Below are 13,349 nucleotides of genomic sequence, written 5' to 3' on the forward strand. Positions count from 1 at the left end.
GCATGGACATGCATGCCATTTTTTTTTTTTTTTACATAAAGAGGGTTATTTTCAAGGGATATAAAGCAGATGTGAAGACCGGAATTCACCAAACTGATGGCATGCAGATGACTGTTACTGCAAAGTAGATATGCAAACTATTTCAAAACAAAGGTAGTTGCATATTTTGGGTTTTAAATGTAAATTTAGATTCAGGAAGAGACCATAGGCCTGCTTGTGCAAATGCCAATAATTCTATATATTTACAATCAAGCAATCAAAATTTAGCAGCCTTACGTTCCATGTTGCTCAGAGCCATACATTTAGTGTTGAGAGCAGACCTTAAATGATACGAAATTCAGCAGTGCCTATGAAGTGCACGTTAGCACAACATACAACTTTGCCCAGCTATCAGTATGTGTCTTATGAGTCTTGATTATGCACAAAATAAAACTTGGGGTGCAGAGGTCTTTCACACACTTAGGCCAAGCTATAAGTGACTGAAAGCAAGCCATAAGTGTTCTTTTCCTGTTACTCATGATGGCAAATTTCTTTTATAAGCTACACAATTGAGTGATTTGCTAGTAGTGATTCCCTCTGCTTTCTCCTCAAAGATAAAAACCTACCTGATTATGCTGGAGAGTGTCTAAATTCCTCTGAAGTCCAAAATAAATCTTTCCAACAGCCACATGGCCCTAGAATTTCTCACTCTTGTTCCAGTTTCTGTTAAGCTGTATTATCTCACCCTTCACATCTTTAGGATACACTGAGGATCAAATATTCTAGCTTGGTTGAGAGACATGCAGTACAGCAATAGAGAAGCCAGAAATGCTAACTGTAAGTTACCGCTAACCTTGGAGCTGGCAGGAGGGAAAAGAAACATAAATCTGCAATTCCATCAACCTGAGGATCGTTTATTTATTTCACACTCACTTGCTTAGTACTCAAAGGACTGTTACAACAGGTAGGTGAAGTGAACAAGTGCTTAAAGAGATGTTTTAACACAGGAGCTGTTCCAGGGTGCCCCCAGCAGCAAAGCAACATGAGTAGGGGACAGTCTTCCACAGCTTCATAGCACATCCATGCTCCAGAAAAGAAAATATGCTCACACAAAGTGATATCTCATCCTGCAGGAAATTTGTCCTTAAAACTGATCTCTCACTTTGTGCAGAGATAGAAAAGCAAGCCATGATTTTTTTCTTCTAAACCCATAGGTCAGGGTAATTAAACCAGCTGTAAACTACAAAGGTTAGGGCATGTGTTCATCTACTTACATTTATAAATATTACCCTACTAAGAGTGTTCACCTTGATTATTAAGTGCCCATATTAATGAAAAATAATTTACTGCTATTGGTTGAAAAACTCTGGCTACAGTTATTACAAAAACGCTTTAAGATTTTAAAGGATTTTGTCCATCTGGTTTCCACCCCCACCACATGGTGGGTGTTTCAGGGGCTTAAGGAAGCCCCTCAAAGGTGGGATAAGGCAGCTTGGATTGAGACGAGCAAAGACAAGAGCGACCCAGGAGCACTCACCCACTCTCCTCCTCAAACAAAAAAGCTCATGTTCTTCCAGTCCCTAAAACCACAGAAAGCACATGAAGGGCTTCTCCTGGGTGTGATGCGCAGAGTGGCCCAACATAACTAACAAACTCCTTTACTTAGGAGCCCATTGATGTCTGCTGTGGTCTTATACACATGGAGGTTTGTCGAGACATCAACCCCTTCATTTCAGATAGCTGAAAGCACAACACCAGCAGCTTGTCAGACACATGGCAACCTCTGCAAAAGCTGCTGTACTCCCAAATCTAATTCCATTTAATCCAGTTTATTGTCTTAACTTGCTGTCTCACTAAACACAAGAACTGCATTCAGGATTACTGCTAAAACACAGCTCTCAACCTGAGGGTCTCCATCTCAAGAACTACACCTGAAGCTGTATTCATCCAGGCAGATGTCTGCGCTGCCTTTGTAAGCACAGCACAGTGCCAACAGATTGTCCAAAAAAACCCCCAAATAACAAACAAAACACACCAAACTGACACCAGTTGATCATCTCAGGTGTGAACACCACCAGTATTTCCTTTCTTTAAACAAGGATAGTTGAGGAGCTTTCTTTGTGTATCCCCTCAGCTCTGACTCAGGACTCCAAGACAGTGATGCAGTTGCCTGTGCAGTGGCTAGGGCAGGCTGCAGAGGCAGGGAGGTTTCCTAGACAGCACTTATTGCCAAAGGGAATCAAAATCTTAACCTGTGGCACGTGACAGGAAGAGGGAAACCCATTTCCAAGAAGGGATACTTGATGCAGACTTGTTCATACAATTCCTCTCCAACACCAGAGCAACCACTACATTAATCTTCCTGGATGTTGCAGTCATGTTCCACCACTGCCCCTGCTACTTAAAGAGAACAAGGTGGGTATTGTTAGCTTATTTTACCACATGATTGAATTAATGAATGGTATGTGTGCTCAGTGCATGCCCAGTCTTTCAATGTGGGATTTGTGCACCGAGCCAGTCACTCCATCTGCTAAAGCCACAACCAAATACCTCGTTTTTCCAAGGAACCCAGTGCAGTTTGAAGAGCCAACCGCTTATAGATGTGAGCCACTCAGTTCTCACACGACATCTTCTGATGAAACAGCATGGCATGTAAGCAAACAAAAGCCATGCTTATTTTATAAATAAACCCTTGAAAACTTGAATCTGTTGCTATTCTTGGGCTATGGGGCAGCCTATGACTTTGCTACCTGAGAAGTACACGGTGCCGACCAGGACACCAAATTCTACATCCACTCACCAGAAAGACTTTTAAGTCTTGAAATTACTTCATTATTAATTTTCCTATTTGTAACACCTCATGACAGTAAAGACCAGCAAAATTAAGATTTGATTTCTCTCTCACACACCAGCAACATTAAAGACTTTGCTCATTAAACTTGGAGAAATTATCCCACAATAAAGCAGGAAATCTGTACACATCCATACATACTGAAGCATTTTCTAAGGGCTTTAAGAAATCAAGTTCTTTAAATGGTATCATGAACAACATGTTGTTAAAAGCAACAAAAACTGTGTACAAAGTGGTAAATCACCAGACATCAATGCCATAGCAAGCCTTACCAGACCATCACAATTGCTGATAGCCACGGAAGCTCCGGGGATGTCCGTTATGTCTCCCACATACACGCAGTTGGTCCACAGGGGCTCTCTCTTCCATAACCTCTCTGTAACAGTTCTACTCTGACTTGCGTTACAAGCACCACTTCCAGTTTGCACAGAGTCTTCGTACCACTCCACAACAGCCTCAGGAGCCACTAAACGAGTGTTGGGTTTCAACCGGAGGTGGAATTCCTGACCGAACGCAGTGACGTTAAAATACAACTGTTTGAGGCTTTGGGACACCTCCCGCGTTGACCTTCTTTGGTGACTTGCAGAGAGGATATTGGAGATGTAGCTTCCATCTGCATTGGTACTGATTGGAATCACTAACCCATACGGTCTTGGTCTGCTTTTTCGCAATTCTGCAAACAGAAATATCCAAAACCAAGGAAAATTAGAAAAGGAGCATGGAACGAGCCTGAATACTACACATGCAGCTACAGAAGTGCATGTTACCAGGACAAATGGTAAATGCAAAGATACAACAGGCCATGGCTTGACTGATGAGGGGTACGTTCATTTGGAGAGCCCTCCAGCAACTCATTCGATGCACAACACACCACAACCACCACATGGTCAGGCCTAACACCAAATGTCACCTGCATAGAAACCCTTTTCATCACATCTCCCCTCTCAGAATTCCCAATTTAGGATTCCTATTGGAGCTACTCTAAATCACTCAAGCTCAGCTGAAGGATGATAAACCCACTGTAGCTTTGAAAAGGACAGGGGACATTGCCACTTATCACACCAATATGCATTATATTAACTCCAAGACAGCTAGCCTAGAAGTAGGCACACCCAACCAGTGTAGGCAAACATAGAGTATGTGTCACTGCTCTCTTTACCTGGAACACTCAGGCTTATAGATCTTCACTTGGGTACCTTCCAACAAGGCCTTTAACACTCCTAATAGTTATTACAAAAATGCTTTGTGCTACTTCTAAACAGACACTAAGAGGGAAAAAAAGGAAGACACGGAAAAGTGTTTGACAAATCGTCACATTGAGCAAGGAACAACAAATCTGGGACGACGTGAGCAGAAATTCAAATTTCAGGGAATCATGTCAAGGTGGACAAACACAAGCAGCTGTGCCCACCTCAAGCAAACACACCACAGACACTGGGGTACACATGAAGCGCATGCAAAATGCCCTCTGAAGTGCCAAAATTCTCAAGAAGTAGGTCTTTCATTACTCTATTTTCATAAAACTTACAGAGAAAACCTTGAAATGCTCATTTACATTTATCTGGGGAGTTTCCTGAGATTTAGGTTTGCTTAACAGCCACAGAAGAGACAGCTACCATTTGAGTTCTCTTTTATGAAATGTACCATAACTCCTTCATAAGCCTTGATCAGAACTGATTGCTCTTGTGTCAAGACCTCCATTCAGATTTTGAAAACCAAGTGCCATACTTGGTTATAACTCCAACTTGCACAGACATTTCTGTAGCCTTAGAAAACAGGGAAAAGAATCCAGTGGATATCACATACTGCTGACAAATGAATCAATGTCAGGAGAGGTACAAGCAGTAACTTCTCCCTGTACAGATCTCCGCCAACAAATCCCCCTACCCAGCTACTTGCTATTGCCCTTCCTCTTCACATAAGCTTGAGTAAGAACTCAACAGAGAAGATAATTATGAAAAAAAACCCAACACAGAACTTAACAAATTTGTACCTAAATCCTGCCCTACATAGAAGCCATAAAACCAGCAAAACCACACTGTGTTGATAGAACCAAAGAAGTCCTCAGGTAATACTAGAGAAGCTGAATGGCATGACCCCTAGCTAAGGGAATATGTCCTAAACACAAGGTTTGCTTCCAAAAAGTCTCTGCTGTCATACCTCTAAATCAGTGTGTCACAGCATCCCCAAGTACCTGAACAGAGCAGCCAGACCAGGATGTGGGCAATCAGTTGCCCTGGATGTCACCCCAAGGCCAACCTGCTTCAGCAGATGTGTTGGCCAAGAAACAGAGCCTCAGCAAAAAAACCTTAACAGCACTGTAAGTCCCATTTGTCTATAATTTTTTGGTGGTTCCCACTGGTCAGCTCAGGATTCCTACCTAATAAGCAACATTAGCTGACTGGAAGACTTCCAGTTGGGATCTGAATTTGCCTATGTGAATATAATACCCTCAGCCCCCCAAAGCCCTCTTTCTGTGTAGTCCCTTACCTGTATTTTGAAAATAATATTATTAGCCTAAGAGAATTATTTTCCTCTCTCCTCTCTCTGCTATCCTTAGGTACTGATGAGAAAAGGAAAAGAGTCTTCTCTTCTGCTTAGAGAAAGGTCATCTCCTGTTACTGCTTATCACCTCTGCAGCCCTATAGAGGGACACACACGTTTCCCATTGCCTTGAAGCAATTTCACACCACTCTAAAGCAAGTCTGTCAAATGAGTTTATCTTTTCTGTGAGACCTTTGTAATCTGGAAGTAATCAGGATATTCTGTGTCTGACTTTCATCCTGTAAAAGGAGAAGGAGAGACATTCCCAGGCCAGGTCAAGCTGTTGGTCAAACTGCTTAACTGTTGCCTGTGTGTTAGACTATATGAGAGTTAAAAAGATACTTAGCACAGAAATAATTATTGCCTAGCTCTTCTCCTCCTCAGAGAACTGGCTAAAGCAATAGTATAGTGATATTACTGATGCTTTTAATTTAATTTCATACCATGATTAGGTAGCTCAGATGCTCCTGCTGAGAATTCCTCAAATAAATATACTTAATTAAATGAGCTAATTTTTACCCAATCCCAGTGTGAATCGCACTTGAGCTGGGAATTAAGTGTAAAAGCTCAGCAGCTAGCTCCTCTTTCCTGGTAGCAGTGGCTGAAGTGGAAGAGTAAGCAAGAGGCTGCGTGGTTCTGAGTTTAAGCTGGGCTTAAACCACTACAGGTACTAGTAGAATGTACATGGATATTTAAATCCCTGCACTGTAAATATCTTTACATAATACACAAATTATGCATCACAGGCAAGTGTAAAGTTCCTCAATCTGACGACATCCTCCATGTCCCACAGACACGAGTCATGGTGTAGTTTCAGCAGCAGCCAACTGCAACACAGCCATATACCTATAAGATCATGTTACACACCTGCTATCTGAATTAGGACACTATCCCTAAGATAATTCCCATCTAAAACACTGGGAATTCAGAGTCAGGATTGCTAATCTCTGTCATTAGAGAAGGGACCAAATTAAAACTCTACACTCATTTGTATTAATTAGACAGGAGGCAGAGCTGCTGGGCTGTACATCCTAACTGGGTCAAAGCAACAGTCCAGATCCCCACATTCCCAGTGCTTCGGTGATGAGATTTCCTTCCAGACTGACTTTCCTCCTCTTACCTTGCCAAGACTCTGCATGGCTTTTTTGGGGTTGGTTTGAAAGCGGGATGCTCTGTACCAGAGACCACTGTCTGGTGATCAGATTCTGTGCTCACTGCACAAGGCAGAAACTGCTCTGCACATTTGCAGCAGCACTTCCAGAGTTCTGCTTGCAGGGGCAAAAAATACAAGCTCTTTTGCTAATAACCAGAACAGCCAGCTAGCCACAAGAGGGTAGGAACAAAGGGTGGAAAATAAGAACTGTCAAGTTTTTGAGTCAGCAAAAGCCTTTTCCAGAGCCTCTAAATGCTGAGCTGGAAGAGGAAATGCCTTTTGTTCGAACACAATTAAAATTAAATGTGACGTGCCTGAATACTGAAGACATCTCAACTCCTCCACTGACTTGCATCACCCTTTTTCCATAAACTGGATGGGCTTAGCAAATGCTATTCCAGCTGTAGGTATTCCCTTTCCTATGCTAGAATTTCAGGGCTGTTTTGCTAATTCAGAGTTTACAGCAGTGATCAGAGAAGAAACAGAGCAACAGCAAAAGCACTTCACTTCAGATTTTCTTCTTTATCTGGCTTTAAACTGCTGCTCCTTTTCACAGTGTTTAAGTTCAAAGGAAGCACTTAAGGAAGAACATCACATTCTTTCATTGTATGCCAAAACATCATTAGTTGGAGAAGCCTGAAGGAGCACTGCCCCTACTTTTATTCCTCTAACACACATGAACCCAAAGAATTCACACCACTGGCTCACTGCAGTTGTCTTTGAGCTGTGCAAATGCAGACAAGTGAGGCCCAGAAGTCTTACATTTAATTTTTTTTTCAGTCACCTGCATTTGGAAGAGCATTATTTTTTAGGCATAAGATTTTGTGAAAGGCATTGATCAAAGGTTGTTCATGTCCACAGCAGAATTCCAAATGCACTGACATCCACTTCAGAACATAGATGTCAAAAGTACAGTCTAAGCTGAAACTGTGGCATCAGCAGAAAAGGAGGAATTTCTGTAAGTTCAGACAAATCATGCATCTGTCTAAGCCAAGCTATCCAAGTTTAATGATGTTACTTGTTCTTCTACTTTTAAAAAGCATTTAAACCTCATTTAGTGTTCCTTGTTCTGCTTGGTTTTTCCTCACACTGCATGGATTTTGGTAACAGGACTCTCCTTTTTCCAGCCTTCTGTGTTGCAGAAAGAGGACTGACTTGTGAACAAATGAATAACTGATCACAGGGGCTCCTTTGCTTATCACCATGATCTGTGAAATTATGTCCACTTAGTCAAAGTGTTGGCAGTATCAATTTTTCCCAAACATTTGCTAAGCCACAGCAATCCAGTGGAGACTAATTACTATGTGCAGTAACCAACCTTCCTCTCTATTGCTAGCAAATATTTCAATTAGGAATAGCAATGTGGAAACCCATCAAGGTTATCCCAAAGCATGTCTGGTTTGGTTTCCAGTAAAAAAAACAAAGCAGTTTTGGTCCTTCTCTTTCAACAACCTGGATCATTTCAGAAGTACAATTCTGCATTTACGTGGTTAAGAATGTAAAGGGTGGGACAAATCTCAATGATTGTTAAGTGTGAACTAGCTGTTTGTGCTTAGAAAATACAGATGTGCCCTCAACAAGTCACTCACAGCCAGCCTGGTCTCGGTAAGCACCGGACTCCTGTTCCTCTCAGCCTGGACCAAAACCCATGGAGATGCCATGGGGTTGCACCAGGGAGACACAGACATGCCAGCAGCTTCCTCTTTGCCTGGGCGTCTACCAACACCATGTCCCAACAGGACATTTGGGACCATGGACCTGTGGATCTGAGTGCACAGAGCTACCAACTGATGTTCTCATCATCATACACTTCCCAGATGGAGGACGGAGAGATCCCATTAGCTCCAAAAGAACCAGACGGAGTTTGTCCTGCACCATGCACCAGCCATGGCTTTGTGCAGGGTGCTCAATTCACTCTCTGCCACTTCAGATCATCTCCCTCCACGGTTCCTGTTCACCCCAAATATCCCCAACTACAGTCCGTGAAAGAAAGGAAGAAGTTAAAGGACAAAGTTGTTTTCCAGATTGAGGAATTTGGTCTGATATATTGTGTAATTTAAATTATGCATTCCTGTATAGCTTATGGTTTCTGAAATTCAAATACAATTCATTTATAATGGAAACAGAAATAAAACACAGAATCAGCATACCACTGGAAAAAAAGTCTGTTTGCCAGTGAGGTTTAAATGTACCTAATGTCCCAGTTCCTGGTATCCACTGATCACAGCGGAAACCAACCCAAGCCCAGAAGGCGGCACTGCCAGAGGCCAGACCTCCAAAATTTAGAGCAATACTTGAAATACTTCTCTGAACAAAAGCTCAGCTCAAAACCTGAACCAAAGCCTCAGAACTGGAGGTCTGATGGCACCTGGAAGCAGAACTGCCTGGGGTCCAGTCCCATTGCACCTCCCCGGCTTCCCCATCTTTCCTCAACCTCTTCCACTAAGTGCTACACTAACATCTAATATTTTAGAAGGGAAGCACAGATGTGTCGGGATGCAAAACCATGCAATGAGAGGACATGCAAACTCAAGAACCACAGAATCCCAGGCTGGTTTGGGTTGGAAGGGACCTTAAAGCTCATCCAGTTCCAAGCCCCTGCCACGGGCAGGGACACCTTCCACTAGAGCAGGTTGCTCCAAGCCCCATCCAAACTGGCCTTGAACACTGCCAGGGATGGGGCAGCCACAGCTTCTCTGGGCAACCTGTGCCAGGGCCTCACCACCCTGACAGGGAAGAGCTTCCTCCTAAGAGCTCATCTAAATCTCCCCTGTCAGTTTAAAGCCGTTCCCCCTCGTCCTGTCCCTACAGGCCCTGTCAAAAGTCCCTCTCCAGATTTCCTGTAGGCCACTTTCAGGTATTGGAAAACTTCTATAAGGTCTTCCCTGACCTTATGCCACATCACTGTGAGACTACTGGGTGGTGAGAGCGTGAGGGTACACGAGGGAATGCTCACCAGCACACAGATCATTTTCCTGAAAATATACTCCTTTGTTGAGCTTACTTCTTTTATTTCTGTTTTGATAGCAGCAATAGTAGTTCAAAAGGCTTACCTATTTGGGTCTGTTGTTCTTTACCAGTCTGCAGAAGAGAAAACAAACACATGCAGTAAGTCACTAGTGTAGTTACTTAAGCTTTGTGTGAAAGCTTCTAGGAAGCTAAAAAATAACGTGGTCTATATTGCAACATTTTGTACATTTCTGCTTTTTGTTTCCAGGGAAGGCTTTTTCCTTAAACTAGCTGTTCCCACAAGTATACTAAGAGAGTCCATACTAAGTTCAATGTAAATAGAGCTGCTAAGAAACCCCGTTTCTGAATGACCCATTCTACACACCATGACACCATGCCAAAAAGCAAGTTCCGTGGCAAAAGAAATGCCTCAATGCCCCTGACAGCAATGCGGGTGCCGGGTATGCCTGTTCACAGCTCTGCTCTTCTCCATGCTGAAGGAGAGGAAATTCAGTTGGATGTCCTGGCTGACAGCAGGGACAGAGACAGTGGTCTCTGTCCGGGACCTGGGGGTAGCACACGGAGGGAAATCTGACTGCTGTGCGGTCCGGTCTGACCCCGGGGGATGTTGTGGGGTCCAGGGGATGCAGTGGGGTCCAGCTCTCCTAGGGGGTTGTTGAAGGATCCGTCTAAAGGCTACCCCGGGTTCGATGCTGTTCCCACCAGAGAGGGCAAAGTGGGACGCAGAAATTCGGGAAGCGGCGGCGAATGGAAAACGCTTGGGACACGGCGGCGGCAGAAAGAGCTCCCGAGCCGCCTGCCCGAACCGTCATAGCTCCCGGGACCCGTGTCCCAGCCTCGCAAGCAGCGCTCCGGTAGAGGGTCGGGAACAACCCGGAGGGGGTGTGGGGTGGGTGGTGCAGCTCCAGCAGCTTCCCGGGGCCGCGGGCAGATGGACGCCGCGGGCAGGGCCGGGTCCCGGGCATGTCCCGGCAGGAAGGAGGGGATCGGGGAAATCTAAGGGCCGCGGACTCCGACACTCACCTGCCGAGCGGCTGCAGCGCGGAGCCCCAGGAGCGCGGCTGCCAGTACCCACAGGGGCGGGAGCACCATCCCGATTCCAGCCACCGCTCCACACACTCCCGGCCGCGGCCGCGCTCCTCCGCCGTCGTTGTCGTCCTCCTCCTCCTCCTTTTCCTCGCTCCCCCCCGCCCCGCCGCCGGGGCCGTCCCTGGGAGCACGGCTGCACCCCACTGGCGCCGGCGCCCCGGGGAGGCGGCAGCCGGGCGGGCTGGGGGCGGCGAGTCACCGCGCTGCTGTCTCCTGCCGCTGCTTGTGCCCTGCCTGCACCGCTCATCCCGACCTGCCGCTCTAATAAACCCGCACCGGGCCCCGCACCGCTCCGCCCCCGGCACCGCCCCTTGTTCCGCCTGGAGAAGAGCAGGCTCCGGGGAGACTTTAGAGCCGCTTCCAGTGCCTAAAGGGGCTACAAGAAACCTGGAGAAGCTGTGGCTGCCCCATCCCTGGCAGTGTTCAAGGCCAGGTTGGACAGGGCTTGAAGCAACCTGCTCCAGTGGAAAGTGTGCCTTCCTGTGGCAGGGGTGTGGAACTGGATGAGCTTTAAGATCCCTTACAATCCAAACCAAGGCTGGGAGTCTATATCTGCAAAAGAAAAACATCACCAGCTGTGCACCTCAACAGCTGCCTGGGCAGGGACACCAGCTGCCCAAACCGGCAGTGACTCCAAGAGGAGCTCCCCAACCTGTGACACATCCCCAAGTTTCCCTATTTCCTATTAACCCAAGGCAGCACAGCAAAAGTTGTGTTTGTGGTAAAACACCTACCAAGAGTCCCACTGACCACAGTTTAGTCAGAAAGCAACTTCTCCACTGTGGGACTGGGACCTCAGCACCCAGTCTAATCTCTGCTACACAAACGCCAGCGTTGCCCAGCCTGGATGGAAACCCACATACACTCACATAGGCCTTCTGCAGCCAAAACCCATCGGGAACATAGAATCATAGAATCATAGAATGGTTTGGGTTGGAAAAGACCTTAAGATAATCCAGTTCCAACTCCCCTGCCATGGGCGAGGACACCTCACGCTAGACCATGCTGCCCAAGGCTCTGTCCAACCTGGCCTTGAACACTGCCAGGGATGGAGCATTTGTCACTTTTTTGGGCAACCTATGACAGTGCCTCACCACCCTCACAGTAAAGAACTTCTTCTGTATATCTAACCTGAACTTCCCATTTCAGTTTGAACCCATCACTCCTTGTCCTATCACTACAGTCCCTAATGAAGAGTCCCTCCCCAGCATCCTCATAGGCCCCCATCAGATACTGGAAGGCTGCTATGAGGTCTCCACATGGCTTCTCCAGGCTGAACAACCCCAACTTTCTCAGCCTGTCTTCATATGGGAGGTGCTCCAGCCCCTGATCATCCTCATGGCCTCCTCTGGACTTCCTCCAACAGCTCCATGTCCTTCTTATGTTGAGGACACCAGAACTGCACACAGTGCTCCAAGTGAGGTCTCACGAGAGCAGAGTAGAGGGGCAGGACCACCTCCTTCGACCTGCTGGTCACGCTCCTTTTGATGCAGCCCAGGAAACAATTGGCTTTCTGGGCTGTGAGCACACACTGAAGCCGGCTCATGTTCAGTTGACCAACATCCCCAAGTCCTCCTCTGCAGGGCTGCTCTGAATCACTTCTCCACCCAACCTGTAGCTGTGCCTGGGATTGCCCCGACCCAGCTGTAGGACCTTGCACTTGGCTTGGTTGAACTTCATGAGATTGGCATTGGCCACCTCACAAGCGTGTCAAGGTCCCTCTAGATCCTATCCCCTTCCCTCCGGCGTATCAACTGAACCACACAGCTTGGTGTCATCGGCAAACTTGCTGAGGGTGCACTCAATCCCACTGTCCATGTCACCAACAAAGATGTTGAACAGGACCAGTCCCAACACCGACCCCTGAGAGACACCACTCATTACCGGTCTCCACTTGGACATAAGGCCATTGACCACAACTCTCTGTGTATGGCCACCCAGACAATTCTTTATCCACCGAGTGGTCCATCTATCAAATTGATGTCTCTCCAATTTAGAGACAAGGATGTCGTGCGGGACAGTGTCAAACACTTTGCACAAGTCCAGGTAGACAACATCAACTGCCTTGCCACTATCTGTCAGCTTCGTAACCCCATCACAGAAGGCCACCAAATTGGTCAGGCATGATTTGCCCTTAGTGAAGCCATATTGGCTGTCACCAACCACCTTGTTGTTTTTCATGTGCCTTAGCATGCCTTCGAGGAGAATCTGCTCCATGATCCTGCAAGGCACAGGGGTGAGACTGACTGGTCTGTAATTCCCCGGGTCATCCATTTTCCCCTTCTTGAAAATGGGGGTTATATTATACTTTTTCCAGTTGTTGGGAACTTCACCTGACTGCCATGATTTTTCAAATATGATGGACAGTGGCTTAGCAACTTCATTTGCCAGCTCCTTCAGGATCTGTGGATGTATTTCATCAGGTCCCATGGACTTGTGCACATTCAGGTTCCTAAGATGACTTCAAACATGATCTTCTCCTGCAGCGGGCCTAAGGTCTTCATCCTCACAGTCCCTGTGTCTGCCTTCCAAGACATGGGTGACAGGGCTACAGCACTTGCTGGTGAAGACTGAGGCAAAGAAGTCATTAAGAACCTCAGCCTTCTCCAAATCCAGAGTAGCCAGTTCTCCTGTTTCCTTCTGGAGAGGGCCCACGTTATCCTACATCTATTTTCTGTTAGAAACATACTTATAAAAGCCCTTCCTGTTACCTTTGACATCCCTGGCCAGACCCAATTCTAGCTGGGCCTTAGCCTTCCTGAC

General features: G+C 46.2%; 1 protein-coding gene across 1 annotated transcript in view; it reads right to left on the bottom strand.

Moving 5' to 3' along the window:
* The window catches only part of ADAMTS3 (ADAM metallopeptidase with thrombospondin type 1 motif 3), a gene marked incomplete at both ends in the record, with an annotated part of 96,868 nt that extends 86,279 nt beyond the window's left edge, over window positions 1–10,589 (bottom strand). Inside the window, 3 exons of the mRNA XM_080636185.1 lie at window positions 3,103–3,503; window positions 9,581–9,608; window positions 10,521–10,589. Of these exons, the coding sequence (XP_080492311.1) occupies window positions 3,103–3,503; window positions 9,581–9,608; window positions 10,521–10,589 (498 nt within the window). The remainder of the gene's footprint in view (window positions 1–3,102; window positions 3,504–9,580; window positions 9,609–10,520) is intronic.
* Window positions 10,590–13,349: the final 2,760 nt, after the last annotated feature.

The sequence above is a fragment of the Psittacula echo genome, assembly GCF_963264785.1.
Source record: "Psittacula echo genome assembly, chromosome: 1".
Taxonomy (NCBI): Eukaryota; Metazoa; Chordata; class Aves; order Psittaciformes; family Psittacidae; genus Psittacula; species Psittacula echo.